The sequence below is a fragment of the Poecilia latipinna genome, unplaced genomic scaffold (genome assembly GCF_001443285.1).
Source record: "Poecilia latipinna isolate Pla-1442-1.1 unplaced genomic scaffold, P_latipinna-1.0 Scaffold328, whole genome shotgun sequence".
NCBI classification, from domain to species: domain Eukaryota; kingdom Metazoa; phylum Chordata; class Actinopteri; order Cyprinodontiformes; family Poeciliidae; genus Poecilia; species Poecilia latipinna.
In genome coordinates this window covers 140,059-159,376 of record NW_015112944.1, presented here as the reverse complement: position 1 = coordinate 159,376, position 19,318 = coordinate 140,059, and the positions used below count along the sequence as shown (strand labels likewise).

General features: G+C 40.8%; 1 protein-coding gene across 4 annotated transcripts in view; it reads left to right on the top strand.

The window, feature by feature from the left end:
• LOC106949141 (5'-AMP-activated protein kinase subunit gamma-2-like) overlaps positions 1 to 19,249 on the top strand; it is a 29,027-nt gene extending 9,778 nt beyond the window's left edge. Inside the window, exons 1-14 of one of the 4 annotated variants that reach the window (XM_015035196.1) lie at positions 807 to 1,481; positions 9,139 to 9,368; positions 11,652 to 11,703; positions 13,374 to 13,480; positions 14,628 to 14,709; positions 15,342 to 15,400; positions 15,513 to 15,558; positions 15,656 to 15,710; positions 15,808 to 15,934; positions 16,250 to 16,415; positions 16,512 to 16,549; positions 16,629 to 16,775; positions 16,863 to 16,956; positions 19,055 to 19,249. In XM_015035196.1, the coding sequence (XP_014890682.1) occupies positions 1,388 to 1,481; positions 9,139 to 9,368; positions 11,652 to 11,703; positions 13,374 to 13,480; positions 14,628 to 14,709; positions 15,342 to 15,400; positions 15,513 to 15,558; positions 15,656 to 15,710; positions 15,808 to 15,934; positions 16,250 to 16,415; positions 16,512 to 16,549; positions 16,629 to 16,775; positions 16,863 to 16,956; positions 19,055 to 19,086 (1,329 nt within the window). In that variant the 5' untranslated portion in view covers positions 807 to 1,387 and the 3' untranslated portion in view covers positions 19,087 to 19,249. The other 3 variants (XM_015035195.1, XM_015035198.1, XM_015035197.1) reach the window with 3 other exon arrangements.
• Positions 19,250 to 19,318: the final 69 nt, after the last annotated feature.

Below are 19,318 nucleotides of genomic sequence, written 5' to 3'. Positions count from 1 at the left end.
TTGTTTTTTTTCCCCAATCTCCAGAGTTTGCATCTTTTTCAGATGCCACTCAACAGACAACAGCTTTGTCTTTGATATGTTTGCATATATTCAAATATGACCAGAATGTTGCCCCATTCTGGCCTGTTTCTAAATATGTTTTCCCCCGTCGCCTGGACATTGTCAGCCTCTTGCTGCTGCTGTTGCTCTTCCATCGCCTTATGTGGAAGTGACCAGACTCTCAGGAGCTCCCTTCACAGCCATGTACAGTTTCCCTCCTTCTCTCTCCTTTTTGGTTGCCAATGTGCCTTTTGTTGTCAGTAAATAAAGCAACTGGGTAGCTTTGACCTTCTTCGTTCTTGCACGCCAGTCCTTACAAGGTGTTATTATGTTTCTTTTAGCTAAGGAGAAATCTCTCCCACAATGAAACATTACTTTTCTTGTGAATTTAATATCTGGATATTTTTTTAATTCTTACTAGGAGTGTAATAAAATCCTAAAAGCATAAATCATTGATTAAATTTGAGCTCCGAAGTCATGTTGGCTGTTCACCCCTTGCATAGCATGTTAATTGAAATCTATACTTCCCCAGTTTGAACTATTATGAGCAGTTGGGGGGCATCGGTAGAGGGTAGGAGAGGGCACTAGTATTGAACTGCAGCTTTCTGATCAGCTGACGGAGCATGGGATGTCCCGCTGCCGTCATCTGACAGGGGGGCTGGTCTCAGCACTCTTAAAGGTCAGGTTACAGACACCGAGCCGCACAACTGTCCCCGAGCCGGGCCACCGCATTGTGTTAAACTGCAAGATCAGATGAATGTGTTTACCCCCAGAAGCAGCCTGACGAAGGGACCTCACGTGATGACTGAGCGAAGCAGATGTTCCTGTGCTGAATTTACTCCGTGAGGAAGAGGGAGGGCGGGGAGACGGCCGGCCTCGGCCAATCGGCAGGGATTTTTGTGTGGACTCGCCTCCTTTTACAGCAGTGGAGCGACTTGCTATATTAGAGAGATGCCACCCACAGCTGCACCTGACAATTTACAGCGCCAGCGCCTCTGAGAGAGAAGGAGAGCCACCCTGACCCGAGCATCACTCTGGCTCTCTGGAATTTACAGCTTTCACATTCTTATCTTTTTATTTTGAATTTATGACCTGCATACCACCTCCTGCTGGGTCAGCACTTACTTTCTCATCCTCCTTCTTATTTGCTGTTGGAGAGTTTCTCTAATTAATTCCTTCAATCATCGTTTTTACTGATCTGGATTTATTCTCGGCGAACAAACAAAACAGAGCAAAAACAAAGTAAGTGGAGTGACTGTCACTCGGGGCAGTTTTGAGAGTGCGTTCCCATCGTGATGCGGATGGTCATGACCACACTGAGTCTTGAGCCAACCACCCACTGCTTTCCATGAAGCGGTTTGGCAGCCTAAGGAGGAGCAAGAAACGAAAAGAGCAGGATGGGCTAGAAGGGAGGCATCCGTCCGAGGCTTCGTGTCTGGCCGGTAACGTTCCACACTCCTCACTTGCCTATGACGGGATTTCCGGCTTTCTTAGACACTTTTTTTTTCTTGTTGTAGTGAGACTCTCATGTCATGAGAATACATTTTGCATTAAGTGTTCTTAACATTGAACATCAGGGTTGCTGTTCATTTGTTGAAGTTTTCTAAATTGACATTCAGCTTTCACCAAGTCTGCCGTTATGCTGCTGTATTTGGCATCAGTAGAACTGCTGCGGTGTAAGTCAGCAGTGAGCTACAATGTCTGAAATTTAGAAAAGACAAGAGAGTTGCAGATTGCTTAGGTAACGAATGCTGTTCATGATCACCATTACAGCGACGCACAGAGTTGAGGCACCACTGATGCAGCTAATCTTTAATTTCACACGTGCCGCCATGCATCTGCATCAGCAAACACAGTACCAGGACACGAGCTTATATGCTATGGCTATGTGCACGGTCCAGGCGGTCAGCAGTTTTTTTTTTTTTGCTGCAGAGTTCATATTAAACGCAGCTTTTGTAGTTTTTTGTATTAAATATTATAGCCAGCATTGTAGGATTTCGGTAGAACGATGCAAACTGAAATCAATTAATCCGTTTTCTAGCACCAGAGAAATGTATAGCTACTCTACTTTATGTCCCTTCAATGTCATTTTTTTTTTCTGTCCTGTTATCCGAGGGGAGTTCAGAATAGCTGCTCCACTTGGAGCACGTCACTAAAATAGAGTATAAGCTGTCACATCGAGATGAAGTAGATGTTTTTGGGTGAAGCAGCCTGCATCATGTTTTTCTTGCACATTTGGATATTTAATATTAATTTGAACGATACTTGGGGAAATAGAAGTGGTATAAATAATAATAAAAAACTGACTTAAGGACCTATTGAAATATTCTATAAATTGCAAGCCACAAAATTCCAGCCTCTGTTTTGGCAAAAGACGGGAAACTGTGACTGTTTTCCCAGCTTCAAATGGCTAAAATTGCACACAGGCATATCACATCATGTACACATGAATGTATGCTAAAATTAAAAGAATCCTGGACTTGTACCAACTTATGAGGCTCCAAAAGATTTTTAAAAACGGTGAAATTAAGAATGATCAACTCTGTTGACATTAACCTGCTTGGTTGTACAACCAGAAAGAGACTAGGCAAGTTAAACTCTGATGGAAGTTCTGCAGGGAGAAAAGTTTTGCTCTCTGAGAAAAACACAAGACCCAGACGGAAGTTTGCCAGAGAGAACATCGACAAAGTCCAGAATAAATTTCCATGGATGGATGAGTTTGAAACTTAATTACTTGGACACCAGAACAGAAATATTTGGCAGATTCCAAGTCCAGTTTTTCAGAAAAAAAAAAAAAAAACCTCCCATCATAAATCATTAAGGTGTAAGTGTCATGGTTCAGAGATGCTTTACTGCAGCAGGATCTGGTCAGCTCACCATCATAAATCCCATCATGAGGTCTTAATATGTATCAGAGGAAAAAGTGACCATCTCTGCAGCATGACAATGACTCTAGACAAGTACTAGTTAATCCACCAAGCTCTGGCTGAGAATTAAGAGATGGAAAGCCCGGGATTGGCAGAATCAAAGCCCAGATATCCACAGATATTCTGGGATTACTTGAAATGGGCTGTACAACCCCTGAAACATCTCACAGCAGAAAGTGAGGAGCAGGGAAAATGTTCCCAAGTGTCTCATTTTGGTTTTGTACAGTCAAGCCACCATCATGGAGGATGTTATAACAGGATGTCTTAACATCTTTTAGAGATTAAACAAAAAAAATATTAGACATTGATATGTAAAAAAAAATCAACAAAAAACTGAGTATCAATAGGGTGTCCCAGTTTTTTTTTTTTTTTTTTCACGTAATTATATGTGGGAAATATCACCTCCCATAGATTGTTTCCGACATCAACTGGTCTCGAATAACTCTCATAGCTTTTGAATGAAGTTTTTCTTTTATGAAGTTAATTCATTTGAAGATGTTTTTTTTTTATTTGACATTTCCAGGGAATTTGAACTGCAGTCATGAAGGAAAGAGAGGAGATGTCTTAGAATCCCTTCAGATTAATGTTTATTTAAAGAATAAACACAGAACAGTCTACTGGTCTCTTGACACGTGACACACACCCTCTTTTTTCCAGCGCTGCTGACAGAGAAATCTCTGCACAGCTGTTTAATCTGCCCTGATGGTTCGTTGTGGGGAAACGGAGTTAGTTTATCTCTCAAGGGGTTTGATGGTTTTCCACCTTGAATTGCTCCAAAGAAAAATTAGACGAAGGAGAAAAGTTCTTCGAGAGAAGAGGAACAGAGCAAACTAGACTTTGCTGGAACTTTTTCTGAGAAATATATTGCAACCAAGTCTTGACCAAGTCAGTGAGGCTGGATAAATCTGATTTGTTGAGGCTGTTTTCTGGTGTCTCACTGCCAGTGCCATTAATTAGCAGTATTGTAGAGGTCATCTCATCAGAATGTAATCAGACTGTGGAGTTTCATGAATGTGTTTTCACAGAATTATTACTCAGTCAAGGCCAAAATCCAGCCTACTTTTGCGAATCCTGTTTACCTTTCAGAGAAGAAGCAGTTCCAAGTCAAAAGATAACAGTATCTTTCTGGCAGAAGCCAGAAGTCTAATTCAAGGTGTCAGGATGCACAGCAGTTCTACAAAGCAGAACCAAAGAATGCTCTCATTTCAAAAGCTTACTGTGCTCTCAATTAGTAGATGATTCACGTTAGGAAATCTTGACATGCATCTAATTAAACATTTATCACAGTGGCTACAATGTCATGCACACTGCGTGGTTTAACAAACACAGTAACGTTATCTGTGGAATAAAAGATTTTTTTCAGCTCAATCCAATGTCACGATCAACGTCGTCTTTATGAGACCTGGTCAGAGCATTAAATCTGCAAAAGTTCACATTTTGATACGGCAAACATTCAGCAGTGAACCGTACAAGGATTTTTCCTGGATTACTTAATTAAAGGAAAACAAAACGTTTGTCCGTCGTGACCTGTTGTTCTAATATCACAGAATCTGACACAGCTGCAGATTACTTTAACGTAATCTTTAACCGTGGAGCAGCTGTGCAGAAAGTCAGAAAAGCCTCCCTTATTTTGAGAGACTAGTTTCTTGCTTTATTTTGGCTCAGCCAGGAGGAGAGGGGCACAGAATCCACATTGCTTAAAGTCCAGTGAGAAGTTTGGACAGTCTACGATGGTTTGGGACGCCATGCCAACTGCTGGTGTTGGTCCACTGTGTTTTCTGAAGCCTGCAGTCAATGCAGCTGTCTACTAGGAAATTCTAGAGAACTTGACGCTTTCCATCTGATGACAAGCCACAAGTAGTTGGTAATTTTATTTTCCAGCAAGATTTGTTGCCTGTCCACACTGCCAAAGGTACCAGAAACTGGTTCAATGGCCAGCGTGTTGCTGTTCTTGATTGGCCAGCAAAATATAGCATAGAAGATCTATAGGCAGTTATCATTAGGAAGATGAGAGACAGGAGAGCCAGTAAAGCAGATGACCTGAAGGCACCTGTCAAAGCAATCTGGGCTTTCTCTACACCTTTGCAGTGCTGATTTCCTCTATGCCATGATGCATTGATGCAGTAATTTTCACAAGATGAGGCCCAATTAAGCATTGTGTGATTGGAAATGTACGTATGCATTTCAGAAGCCTGAGATTTGTGCTTAAAGCATCCATTTCTGATTGGTCTAATGTGATGTTGTGGTTTACTGAGATTCAAAATTTTGGGTTTTCTTTACCTGTAAGCCATAATCATTAAAATAGCAAAAAATAAAACCTTTAAATTTTGTACTCTGTGTAATGAATCTCGGCTTCTTGACTCGACGCCATTTCAGTCCTTTGGTCCAGAGCCTAGCCACTGCAGAATCAAAAACCACATTCCTCCTATTGTTAGACAGCATCCTTTGGGATTTCATCTTCTGCATGTGAAAATTAATCGTGGCCTATCAGAAAACGTCTTGGTACTTCTTAGTAATACTGTTTTGGCTTTTTAGGTGATTATTAAACATCTGGTTATGATACTGTTTTTATATTTCTGTTTATTCTCATACGGGGAAGAGACTTAGTGTAGCTGACGTACATTGCAACATTGCTGCAGAAGTTTGCTCACTGAGTGACAAATCAATGTCTGAAGCTTTAGTTGCCTCAGTCCTGGACTGAATTCAGATGGTAAGTTTCATATTGCTCCAAGAGTCAGTCCTGTTCAAGGGCTGAGAGGATCCGCTTTTATAGGTGTTACACTAACACGTCGCTGCTTTAGAACGTGTTAATACAGCCTGGGTACAGACCAATGCAAAACTGCAACCAAGTTGGATTTTGTGATTTTAATTTGGAGCTGCTAATGACTTTAAGGCAATAACATTCACTAATAGTTTTGTTCCGCGATAATTTGCTTTTTCGATTGCAATTTTTGTACTGTTTATTGTCAAAATAGCTCAGGAATATTATTTTGTAAGAAAATGATTTGAGAAATGTTCCTATTTGATTTGCTTCACTAGGAAAATAATTGTGGGAGAACAGTAAATTGCTACCAGAATGATTATAATCTCATTTTATGACTTTTTCTAGTCCGACTAAGCATCCAAACATTGTTGTTTTTTTCCCCCTCATTAAAATAATCAACTTTCCATATGTTTGAGAAGCTGAAATAATGTGCTCATCTGTATTAGGTATACCTTGCTGTTAGTTTTCACTAACAGCCAACGTTAAAGCACAACACCTCGGTTTGATGTTTTTATTTTTCAACCTTAAAAATCATTGTCGGGTCTTCTTTTGTTTTTCTATACAGTTGGTTGCGTCAGAATTGATCTCCTCTTTGGTAACTCTAAAGTTAAATTAGATGATTGTTTGCTTTGGATCAGGATGAATTCTTTGCAGCAACGCATCCATGTCCCATTTCCCGGCTGGTGCCTAACTGTCCTCTATTACCCAGACAGATGAGAGGGCTCGCAGGCCCGCTGTTATCTGCTCCTGTGGAATGTGCCTCAGCAGCGTGGCTAAAAAAAGACAGCTGCACAGCGGAAGCTGGGCACACCAAAGAGGCCTGCTGAGCGCCAACTAAATGTCAAGAGATAGTGTTAAAGGGGGAAATAATCAGGGTCTGCTTTGACTAAAATGTTTCACGACTTAATACTGTTATGTTTGTGTCTAAACATTATTTTAAACCGCTCTCTTTTGCGTTACAGAAACATGAGATGTTGCCTGAACTCACTAATATTCAAGTGTTTAAAGCGTTTATATCTGTCATAATAAAAAAAAAGAAAACTAAACTCCCCTTCTTCGGCTTTTCTCATTCCTTCAAAATTCAGGGTGAAGAGATTGTAATGTGAACCATGTAGCCCACGTCGTAGCTTATTGTCAGGTCTCAGAAATATGTCACGGGGGAGCACCCGTAGCAACATGAGGGTCGCATGTCGCCCCACGCAAGCTTGCCAGGCCTGACGTGAAAGAGCATGCAGGCTGTCATGTGATAAACGAACCCCAGTCTGACGAAGCCGCTGCGTCACAGACAGCTGATCGTTACATGGGAATTTAAAGTCGCTCTCTCAACAACAGGAGGCGGGATCTCCCTCGGTAGTGATTTATGCTCAGTTAATCTATTATTCATCACTTTTTTTTTCTTGTTTTTTTTACAGCACTCGCTTGCATTTGTTTATGAGCTGACCTTTGAGCTCCCTAAAGCAGATTTTTCATGAAAACAATCAGGAGGATGCAGGTTTCAACAGCTGCTAGTACACTGTAGTGTTGATGGCTTAAAGAAAAAGATTGCAGGTAATCAGTTAGCTAATGCACATTATAAACCTTTTATTACTGCTGAAATCATTCAGACAACAGTTATAGTTGTAGCACAATGTTATTTATCAAACAGAAAAGAATTTCAGTATTGTTAAAATTAGTGGTGTTTAAAATAGAAAGTTAATATTGACCCAGATCTGTCATCCAAAGCTGTATTGAAACTGTTTTTAAAAAGACAGAAATATTTTTATTTCACAATGTCTGAGTTCTGCTGATTTGGATTGAGGTATGAAAAATCAGCTGTGGATACATGGTGACTCAGGAGAAAAAGGTATATAAAGGAGATCCTAAAAGCCTTGGGGAAGTAAAAGGTTTTACTAAAAACTAAATAAAATAATAATTTAACATTTGTTTTAAGCAGATATGTTGACCAAAGTAGAGATTAAGATTGTTCAGAGTTAACGTTTATGTCAAATTTATTGGTTCTGTAAGAAATAAACAAAACTTAATCAGACCAGTTGTCAAATATTGCAGAGAAAGAAAATACACCAATAGTGCCAACTTGTGGTCAAGTTGAGATTTTATGACTTGCCTTTGCAAAAGATTGTGAGGTTAGCTTTATTTATAAAACATACACTCATTTTTACCCAAGTTCATTCTGAGTTGGTAGCACTGTCACCTTGTAGCAAGTTGTGGGTTCAACTCCCTGGGTCTTTCTGCATGGAGTTTGCTTGTTCTCCCTGTGCATGCGTGGGTACTCCGGATTCCTCCCACAGTCCAAAAACATTCAGCTGCCAAGCTGGAACATTCAGCCTGTTGCAGTGGTATGGTTTTAGGCTTACTGTTTATTTTGCAATTATTAATAAGTGATTGCTGTGGTACGAGGAGAAAACTATAAATATATCGCTGTGCTTGACGTTACTGTATTGCTAGCTCGCTGTTACTGTCTCTTGCTCTGCAGTTGTGGAGTCACAATGTCTGGGATTATGAGCGCCCCCAGCCATGAGGCAAGAGAACTGCCTGCCTCACCTCAAGTCTGTTCTCTGCCATTTCTGATCGCTCCTCAGCACACGAAACACGATACACACACAGTTTGTGACAAAATAAAGCACTGTACATTATATACACATAAGCTAAATTATGGAAAATCAGTTCATATGTTAAATGTTTTTTAACCATTTTATTGGCGACGTTCAGACAGGAGGAACTTGCTCTCATCGAGTGGCAGCCGGCGCAGTTAGCGAGAGGTTGCGCAGTCAAAGGTGAGGCTCAGCTCGCTGCTGCCTCACCGGATTCGCTTCCGAGCATTTGAATGGGAAAATGAGAAAATTCAGCGATTTTTGAAGAAAAAAATAATCAGAATTGGTTAAGCTAAATAAAAAAATAAATACTTTAACCACAGGGTTAAAATACTTTAACCACAGGGTTAAAATAGCAATATACATTCTTTTTTCATTATATTTTTCCATTATGACAGGTGAGGCTCTGCCTCCCCTGACCGCAAGTCACTGGTGCAGAAATAACCTGGTGGGCCGGTCTGTCAGTCAAACCTCTCTCAAAGCAGAAGAGGAGAGTGGTTTATTTCAGACCTTTGCTGAGGTAGATAAGATTGGTGGATAACATCGGCTTCACATGCAAGTATCGGCCGATCACCGAGCTCCCAAAATTGAGGTAAATCAGCTAGTCGATAAATCGGTGCAGTCCTGCTTAGGTATGTTATTTAGATAATTGATAGCCTCCCTGGTCATAACGGCAGCACCTCTGTGATGCATGTCTACATTGTCAGCCAGCTTTGCTTAAAGAAAAAAAAAATGGGTACAAATGTAAAGAAAGAAAAGATAAGATGACTTATCTGTCGTGAACCTTATCGCTCTCTCTCTCTCTCTCTCTCTGCAGCTTCTGGGCTTTCCACACCTCCCACCACTCCGACCCAGGCATTGAACCAGCCTGTGTTCAGCCAGGAGGCCCAGCAGCAAAGCGGCCCCAGCCCAGAACGCCTGGAGCCCAGTACCCGAGCCCACTCCCTGTCCGCTCCCCCGGACACAGGACAGCGCCTCAGCCTTCCCCACACCAAACCCCCGATCCCATCAACCAGCCCTGTGCCACCCATCTCTACCTCACAACATGTGAGTTATGCTAATGTAAAATGAATACTTCACAAAGTCCGTCTTTTATCTGTTTTATGAAGCAGAATTATTTTGCAATTATCTGTGACACCCAAAGGCCAAAACTAAAATCAAATGCCAAGGTCTCTTTTGCAAGTTTTGGAGAAAGCAGCGTGAGATAAATGCAGTAATTATCCTGCATGGGTCATGGGATGTTTACTCTAACAGTTTTCCCTTTTGGATACACAACAGCAGCCTTAAATGCTTCCTGTCTATGACTCATGCGCTTCTTTCCTCAGACTCATAAAAGTTTATTTGGACAGTGGTGGCAGTGAAAAACACCAATGCAAATCTCAAGCTCTGTTACTTGGGAGCAGTTCAAGTGACAAATATCTGTTGACAAACAGGACACCTTGTGACTATTTGTCATGGCATGACAAACAGTCATGAGATGTTCCTCATACAGTTTTTCCCCTAGCTATGAAGGGGACGCAGTATACCTGTGGTAGAAGGTGCTTTGCTCAAATGAGCAAAACTAATGCCATACATTACCCTGAACACATCAACCTTATGCTGGCACATGGTGGTGGCAGCTTCATGCTGTGGGCACACCTTTCTTCAGCAGTCTAATGTGTTAGACTGGCTGAAAGTACATATTCAGAGATACTCTACATTAAATCTATTTCACAAAGAATTGGTAGAAACATAACCCAAAGGTTGCTGCGGTTGTAATTCTTGCAAAAGGTGATTCTGTTCAGGGTTTGCTGAGTACAGATGCGTCCCAGACTTTTTTTAATTTTTATTTTTGCATTTATTGGAACACTTTGGGTTTTTCTATGTCATAAAACTGATGACATGTTGTCAAAACTACATGTTGCAGTGTGACTATACATTGTGAAAACGTCCAAGGCTTTAAAACGGTTTCAATGTGCTCTCTTCTCTTCTCAGACTGAGTTAGCTTTAAGGTGTAATAAGATTCTGGCAGTCTTGACAGAGTATTTCATGTCTTATCTCCTTTGGCTAAAGAGGAATTACTGATGACTCTCGTGGTTTTAGAATAAATAATTATCTAAAAAGCTGTCTGAACCCATCCGCCTGCAGTGATGGTGGATTCCAGCCAACCAAGGTGAATCAATATTTAACTATTAACGCCTGAAGACTTGTGGTTCCTCTCTGCCGCCTCAAAAAAAAAAAAAAATCATAATGTTATGTTATAATTCACCTTTCGCCATTTTCCATTTTAAGTGCAAATCGCTGAATGGGTGTGTGCCTCCCAGAGGCTTGCCGTAGTATAAAGCAGGCCACATGCCTGGCGTGGTGCAGCAGGATCTGATTTATGAGAGTGCAGGGGGAGATTTTGGCTGGAGAAGTGCCGTGTCATCATTACAAAGCCCCGCGGGGGGGACTGGGGGGAACCCCAAAACAGGGGTGGAAGACCCCCCCCCCCCCCCTCTGCTGCAGAGGGTTGTTGTGAAAGTGCTTGGCAACACATAGGGCGGAAAAACGTGCATTAACAAGCAGACTTTGCATATGCTAATCTCGCAGCATGACGCAGCGTATATCCAGCTGGGACCTGGAAGAGATCTAATTAACCCACTTTGTGTTACATGATGTCATAGCTGTGCTATCGGGAAGATGTTTCGTAGATCTAGGTCGTGTTTGTTTCAAGTAATGAACGTTTGACGAGGCATCCCCAGCTTCTTGCTGCTAGGCAACGGGAAGGATTTCCTAATATGGCGAGGCAGTCAGGTTGTCCTGCGTGGAGGGGCGTGTCGTCAGAGCGCGGAGCTTCCTGCTTTTTCCACCCGACTCGTCCTTCGCTCATTTCCATTTGGTGAGCTCCCTGTGACTTTTTACGCGTTGGACGACGTCTAAAGATGGTTTGTTGTGTCGGGGTTTAATTTACACACGTCTCTGTGAACAGTAGCGGCCCCCGCGCACCCGCTCCCCGCTGCACCAAATAGATCAGGACCGATCCACTGTGTGTTGTTCAAGAGGGGGTGTGTACGCTCAAAATATTATGCGCCGCTGAAAATGTGTATTTTTTGACAGGTTGTCTGCTTGTATTTAGCACACTTGGGGAGTATCTTTGAGGCAATAGACGCCGCTCAGCTGTCTTACTCTTGCTGGGAGTTTTTTTTTTTTTTTTTTTTTTTTTCCTCAATCGGTTTGATCTACTGTAAGCTGCAGGGAGGAAGAGCCAGCCTGCTGCTCACTACCAATTTACTGCAAAGTTTTTCTGGCTGTGCACTGACCCGCTGCCGCGCTCCTCACTCCCAACTTCTTGCCTGTTTTCTCCCACAGGTCTACGGCTTATTCGAAGGTATGCTGGAGAAACTTGAACTAGATGATGATGGTGAGTGTCCCGCTGAGCCTGCGCTGCTCGTCACCACTTTAACGCCGTAAATCTTTGCTTTAACGCGGTGCGAAAGTGTTGGGATCTAGCAGGTATTGCAGTTGTTTCCAGTTTCATGTGTTGGCCCAGGCTAAAAAGGGAAGGGTCTCAACGCACATAATATTGTAAATCGTCTTTTCAGAATTGTTTACAAAATGTATTTTGCACTGTATGTTGAAGTTTTGACGACCAGTGCTATTTTATGTGCAAATTTAGACTTAAAATACAAACACATTTGAGTAAAGGAAAAAAAACAAAAAAACATGGGGTTCAATTACAAGATTTTACAAAACCCACATGGAAATAACACCAAGTTTGTCCTTGTGTGTGCCAATGACATCACAAGAGGAAGAATTAAGATCAGCTGGTGTTGGTAAACACTAAAGCGGATGAATGACTGGACTTATTTCCACATAGGTTCTGAATCATTTGAGTTGCAAGGTGTTATGTTAACCTTGCAGATATGAGTCATGGCTTGGTGGGTTAGAAGATTTGACAGGACAAGGGCAATGCATGCAGTTTGAACAATTACGTATTTAGCTTTCACAAACTTAAGACACATTCAATAAATTAGAAGACTATTGAAAAGTCTTTTGTTTTTAGGATCTTTATCACTGAGTGAAACACTTTTATATAGATGAATTAAACACCAAATGTTTGAAAGCCTTTATTTCTGTAAAGTCATGCAGTTCTGCATCAAGCCTGGCCATTTCTGTCTCCTCTAGTCTTCCCTAGCAACGTCAGATTTTTCTAACATCCATGCAGGATTCTCACATCATATGGCTAAAGCCTTTAGCTGCATTCATACAGAATACAAGTAATCTCCTAAAAATGAAGAGTTTGATATAAAAACAAGAAAAATGCAAATGTACACACAAAAAATTATGCTAATAAGTTGCTATATGCCTTATTATGTCACAATAAATAAGTGCAGGTGTGTGTAAGCTTATTTTTCAGGTGATATATTTAACTTGATATACAACAAAAGTAGCAAAAGAAGGAGAAACCCAGCTGTAATACATTCTACATACGACCACCAAGTTATATCTACAGTTTTGTTACATAAAAAGCATGGCTAGTACAATTTTTAAAATGGATTTTAAGTACTGTAAAATACAAGGAAAAGAAGGTAAAAAAAAACAACAACAAAAAAACACGAATGTATAGTGAACTGAAGTAATACAAATAAGGGAGTGTATTTTAGGACTGCTTGCATTAAAAAAAAAAATTATGAAATAGGAAAGTCTTAACTTTGATTAAAAAATGTCCTACAATCTCATAAAGTGGAAAAAACATCTGTCATTCGTTCACTTTAGTACCTTTATGTGAGATCATCAAATATTGAAAAACAATTTAAATGTTGCTCGCTCTCACTGTTAAGACTTTGAGACCACAAGGACTTTTTCTTCCCAAGATTTTCCACTGTTTGTTTGTTGACGTTTAAAGCAGTGGGTAATTATCAGTAAGCTGGAGCAGGGAAGTGGCCATAAGTGGTCCGTTTTGCTTGTAATGGCTGTTTAGGCTGTTTTGCGTGTGCGTGTGTACTTGTGTGTGTGCGTGCGTTGTTTCCAAGCTGTCATTACGCATTCCTCAGGAGATTTTACCTTACTTACAAAGTATTTTTCTTTCAGCTGCTGAACCCGAGAATGATATTTACATGCGCTTTATGAAATCCCACAAGTGCTACGACATCGTCCCCACAAGCTCCAAGCTGGTCGTGTTTGACACGGCGCTTCAAGTTAGTACATTTTTCTCCCGACTTGAAATGTGTCCTGTAAACCCCATAAATACCAGTTTTGTTTCTGTTGCTTTGAAGTTTTCATCTTGGGAATAGAAACAGACTTCCGGGTTTAGTTAATGAACAACAAAAAGCAATGAGTTTACCTTAAGGCAATTTCTGTGAAATGTTTCGCTGTATTGCCTTGAAGCTGTTAAACAGTAATCCAAGGAGAGTAGGACCTCGTTGACTTGTCGATCTTTAACCGCTGAGAGTTGAGATTGTCTATCTGAAGGTGTTGGAAGATCAACCCAAAGACATAAAAAACGCAAGACCAAGAGCTATGTTTCAGCCCCAAGTTTTTGACTATTTATTTTACCATTTAGTTTTTTGTTTTTATAATTAATTTTGTCATGATGCACTCACATTTTTACATTAAACATTTATTATATCGGACAGTTGCTCTTTTTACTTTAATAACAGAATGAGTAGATAAGTCTTCGGTTAGTTTGTTTTCCTGAAATTGGCCGGAAAATCCTGAATGTCCGTGCACAAGTTGGTGACTCAAGCGTACTTGGGTTGTGAAGCAGAGCAATGATCCATTGCAGACCAGCAAGTCCATTTCTAGGTGGCTCAACTTAAGGGTTTGTAGTGACGTATTCAAAATCTGGACTTGATATGTTCAAAAATCTTCCACTATGTCTCAAGTAAAGCAATTCTGAAAAGAAAACTGAGCCAGGATTCCTCCAGAAAGACACAACAGACTCAATCAATGCCAGCACTCTGAGCACTTGGTTGAAGTTGCTGATGTTAAGGGTGGAAGAATCATTGTTTGTTGTTTTTAGTGAGCAGATTCTTTTTCAAATGGGGCCAGACGGGTTTGGAAAAGAAGAATTATGATCCCTCACAAACTAAAATGATTCTGAACAACCTCCTCTTTTTAAATGACATTTAGTCACATAACCAAATCTTCTAGCTGGAAGGAGATTAAACCAAATTGCTTTAAATCAATTAGGCTCAACCTGAAAACAGGTTCTTTTCATACTTGAAACTAATAAAATGACAAATAGATGAAGTGACCAGCATGTGACGTAATGTGACGTATGTGTGGTTGGCAATGTGGTTTTTTTATTTATTAGATAATTAATCTTTATTTTTTTCTTGGCAGGTTAAGAAGGCATTCTTTGCCTTGGTGGCTAACGGTGTGCGAGCTGCTCCTCTGTGGGACACAGAGAAGCAAAGCTTTGTGGGTAAGTACAATGAAATGTGTCAACAGACTCGCATTAAAACGTGTTTAAATGATTTCGTGTATTGAATTAAATTAGAAAATCCGTCAACGGATACAGTGTGTTTAGCTCTCTTAGTTTGTTGGATGAAGACAGTAGAGTGCAATATTTAAATGTAAAGGAAAGATGGTTTTATGCCTTTAGGTCTATATTTTATTTAAGCCTCATTGTGATCTCTTAATTATTTCCTTTGACTGAGACGGAAAATGTCATTGCTGTTCTGGTTTTCCATAAATAAACAACGAGGCTGCGCTGTGTGTTAGCAGTCATGGCTGGCAGAGCGTGTCTCCTTATCGAGTAGAGAACATTAAAGCCATCCCAAGCTATTAAAGCGCAAGAGATGACTCATTTATATCGAGTGTAGAAATGTCAAAGAAGCATCTTTGTCTGTTGTCCGTAGTCGAAAGAGGAGCCAGTTGTGAATTGAGTTTGAGCTCTGCTGCCTGTGATGAATAATGAATGTCAAGTCAATGTGAGAATAAAGCAAAAAGGGGAACCAGATCTGTGCTTGAACAAACCACGCCCTCCTTCCAGCTGCTTGATGCCTGCAGGCATTCCTCTGAGGTGTTTATTGACTTGATCTGTTTTCGCTGCAGGAATGCTGACAATCACAGATTTCATCATCATACTGCACAGATACTACAAGTCACCGATGGTGAGTTTAATCAGCATATATTTTAAATATTACTTTTTGGTTACTTTTTTTTCCCCTAAAACTGAGGTTGTTTTGTTTTTGTCTTGTTTTTTTTTTTGTTTTGTTTTTTTAGGTGCAAATTTATGAGTTAGAGGAACACAAACTTGAAACATGGAGAGGCAAGTATCTCCAAGTGTTGACGCACGCTTACAGTAGTAATCTTCTGATCTTTGTGGGGTTTAATAATCCAATGTTTGCCTTGTTCTCTCCTCTCAGAGGTTTATCTTCAAGCAACGTTTAAACCTCTTGTGAACATATCACCGGATGCAAGGTTTTCTAAAATCCTGCTAAACTTCACACATTGTTTTTATTCTGCACCTCTTGATTGTTGCTCTCATGACGCGTTTCTTTGTTTTCCGCTTTTGCAGTCTGTTTGATGCAGTGTACACCCTCATCAAAAATAAAATTCACCGCCTGCCTGTCATCGACCCTGTTACAGGGAATGCACTTTATATTCTCACGCACAAGAGGATCCTAAAGTTCCTCCAGCTGTTTGTGAGTTCAGAAATTTTCTCGGTCATCGCATTCTGTTTAGATGAATTTTAATCTGTAAGGCCTAATTAGATGAAATGTAAACGTTCAACTTTTTCCTCATTTTCATATGCCTGGCTCCCCCATGTGGTGAATGTGGGAATTGATCAAAAGTCTTTGGATTCGTCCTGGCATATTAGTTATTCCTTAAAAAGAGACCTCCCTATTTCTCTCTCTCTTTATAGATATAGTATAAAACATGTATCAATGCCTTTTACAACGCAGTAAAGTGACTTTTCAAGAAACTAAATTTTTGAGGTGTGTGTTTAAAATTCCCAGGTGTGTGAAATGCCAAAGCCAGCGTTCATGAAGCAGACCCTAGGTGAGCTCGGCATCGGGACGTACCATGAAATCGCTTTCATCCACCCAGACACGCCTATCATTAAAGCCCTCAACATCTTCGTGGAGAGACGGGTGTCTGCTCTGCCTGTGGTGGATGACTCGGGTAAAACCACAATGAACCATCACAAAATAATCCCTTTAATAATTCAAGATTTTACCTTAATTTTGATTTTGTTTTGGGGGTTTTTTTGTCTTGCAGGCAAAGTTGTGGATATTTATTCCAAGTTCGATGTGATTGTAAGTTTACACACTTTGTTTTTTGAAGAAACGCATAGTTCTCCATGCTGACCCGCGCCGTAATTGTGTCTGCGTGCAGAACTTGGCCGCAGAGAAGACGTACAATAACTTGGACATCACAGTGACGCAGGCTCTGAAACATCGCTCGCAGTACTTCGAAGGAGTTGTGAAGTGCCACAAAATGGAAACAATGGAGACCATTGTGGACAGAATAGTCAAAGCAGAAGTGAGACACAAAGACCCGTTTGTGCATTTAGCCACTCAGGAACACCTCGATGACTGGTTTCAGCTGCATCTCTCGTGTTTGTTCCAGGTTCATCGGCTGGTGGTGGTTGATGAGCGCTCCAACATCGAGGGCATCATTTCCCTTTCAGACATCCTCCAGGCACTGGTGCTCAGCCCAGCAGGTATAGACGCTCAGCATTGGTAGCCCTAATCCCTCCCCCCCCTTCTCTCTCATTGTCCCGGACCCTGAGCTTCCCCCTACCCACCAATCCTCTAACCCTGCCCCAGGTAGGAATAGCACCCGTTTGCCTCGTGGCTGATCGTAGCCCACAGAAGGCATGGTGTTTGTCCACTTTCTGCTTGTCCTGCTGGATCATGCTTTCTGCACCAGTGCTTGTTTACACAGAAATCAACTTTCTGCACTTTACTAAAACATACAGTAGGAAAGAGCTCTGCTAGTTTTTCACCTGGTAAATAACTATTCCTCGCGTTTAAAATTCAGCTCCTGGAGGTTTTGGCTTGTACTGTCCATGGCTGCGTTTTGTTTATCGCAGACGGCTCTTTGATGCGAAGCATGTTTGGTATTGATGTGCTTGGGTAGAAAATAACAAGCTAGCTGAGTTTTAACCAGCTCTACAGGGCAGCTCTGGGTCTGGGCCTTAAACCCCCAGCAGATCAGAATTGGTGGGATGCACTTCGATGAAAACGTACACACAGGCACTCATTAATTCATAAATTCGACACAGTATCCATCGACTGTTCTTACAACCTACTGCAGCGTTTGGGCCTCCACTAAGGGTGAAAGGTTTGGTGTAATCAGACCTAATGCACAGTGTTATTGCTGACCTTTTAAATGTATTTATATGTTTAATCTGTTATGGTTGTGTTTTTAAAATTTTACTCTTCTATAAACGTTTTCTTATCTTGGGTTTAGTGGGAACATATCGAGTCTTTCATTGTTGTTTGGATTTTAGTTTCCATACACCAGAAATTTGGGAAACCTCTATGTCCCTTTCTGACATATTTTTTTTTAGGAACCATGGTAGTTTTCAGAATCCATTTTAAAGCCCACTTCCCAAATCTGTCCTTACAACGCATCTGCTGCAGTTAAAGACTGACTAGGTTGGCTGAAAACAGCCCCAGGGTGGTAATGTTTATTGCCCTGAAGCTTTAGGATGGAGTTTTTTTGAAGGAGGGTTGTAACATTTCTGTTTGGTAGCTTTTTTTTTTTTTGCTGTTTCTCCTACCCCAATTTAACCCCATCTACAGTTTTATATATTCTTTTGACTTTTAACTTCAACATATTTTAAATGAGATGTCTGCTTTTGGTCGTCTCGGCAGCCAGAGGCCAAGCAATATAATATCGCTACCTTGTTAGAATATCTTAGCAAATTTATCTTCCAAAGCACAAAAAGAAAATTATAATCCTTCAGGAATGTGCAGAATGAATATAAAAATAACGTGATGCAGTTTCCCAGAGTAACAGATGTGAAAGAATCAGAAGTCTCGGCTGTAGACGTCCAGGTTTTTATCCCGATCTGAGCTTCAATTCTGCTCAGATCGGGATTCCTGACAAATCTGTCAGAAAATTCATGAAATGCATAAACCAGTGAGAGCTTGGAGTGACATCACCCAAGTTATAGAAGTTTATAGTCTTATTGCTGAAAATCAAAGGCTTTTATTATCATGTTGGCGACACACAAACTGCAACACTCTTGCTAGATATTGGCTGCATAGCAGTAACACTTGTAGTCGAGGCCTAATTTACTCCAACCCAGGGGGTTGGAGGGTTAAGGTGTTCTGGGTGATAAAGTTCCAGCTGATAAAAGTCAGGGTCGCGTAACTCAATCATGTCTTCTCTCCACAAAGGTCTAGTTTTGCAGAACCCCACCCTGTTTATCTGTGCAGAAACATGTTGCCCAAACAAAACATAGGGACCAAGCAAGGACTTTCCCCAAAAACACCACGAAGAACAAAAAGCTTATTCCAGTTTCAAAATTTCAAAATGTCTTCGGCATCCAGATGGTGTTCTGAGAGAAGTCAGACCACCAAGTGTAAAATCTAATCCATAGCACATCTGTCAGCCACCGTTGCGACAATGTTACTCTAGTGGTTTTTATGTTTTGCCTGACTGGTGTGTCTAACATTTAAATGCATAATAGCTTTGACATCCTGTTGCACAATTCCTACTCGGCTCTTAATTTGTGAAAACAAGTTGTAGCTGTTTACAACAGGATGCCTGGTGCAGTGACTGACTTTACTCTGCTGTTGTCATTGCAGATGCCTGTAAGGAGGAGAATCTTACTGAATGAGTTTGTGGTGCATCAGCTTTTGTAATAGAAGTGAGTGAACTTACGGTTTAAGGTTTGATCGTGCGAAGCCGGTGTGGAAGTCCTGGAGACCATCACCATCAGCGGGGGTGTAGCGGCTCTGAAAGGCCTGATGCAGCTGAGTGAAGTGGATTTTTTTTTTTTTTTTTTTTTTTTTTTTTTCCATGAAGAATAGGTTTTCTTTTCTTTTTTCCCTTTTTTTTAAATAATAAAA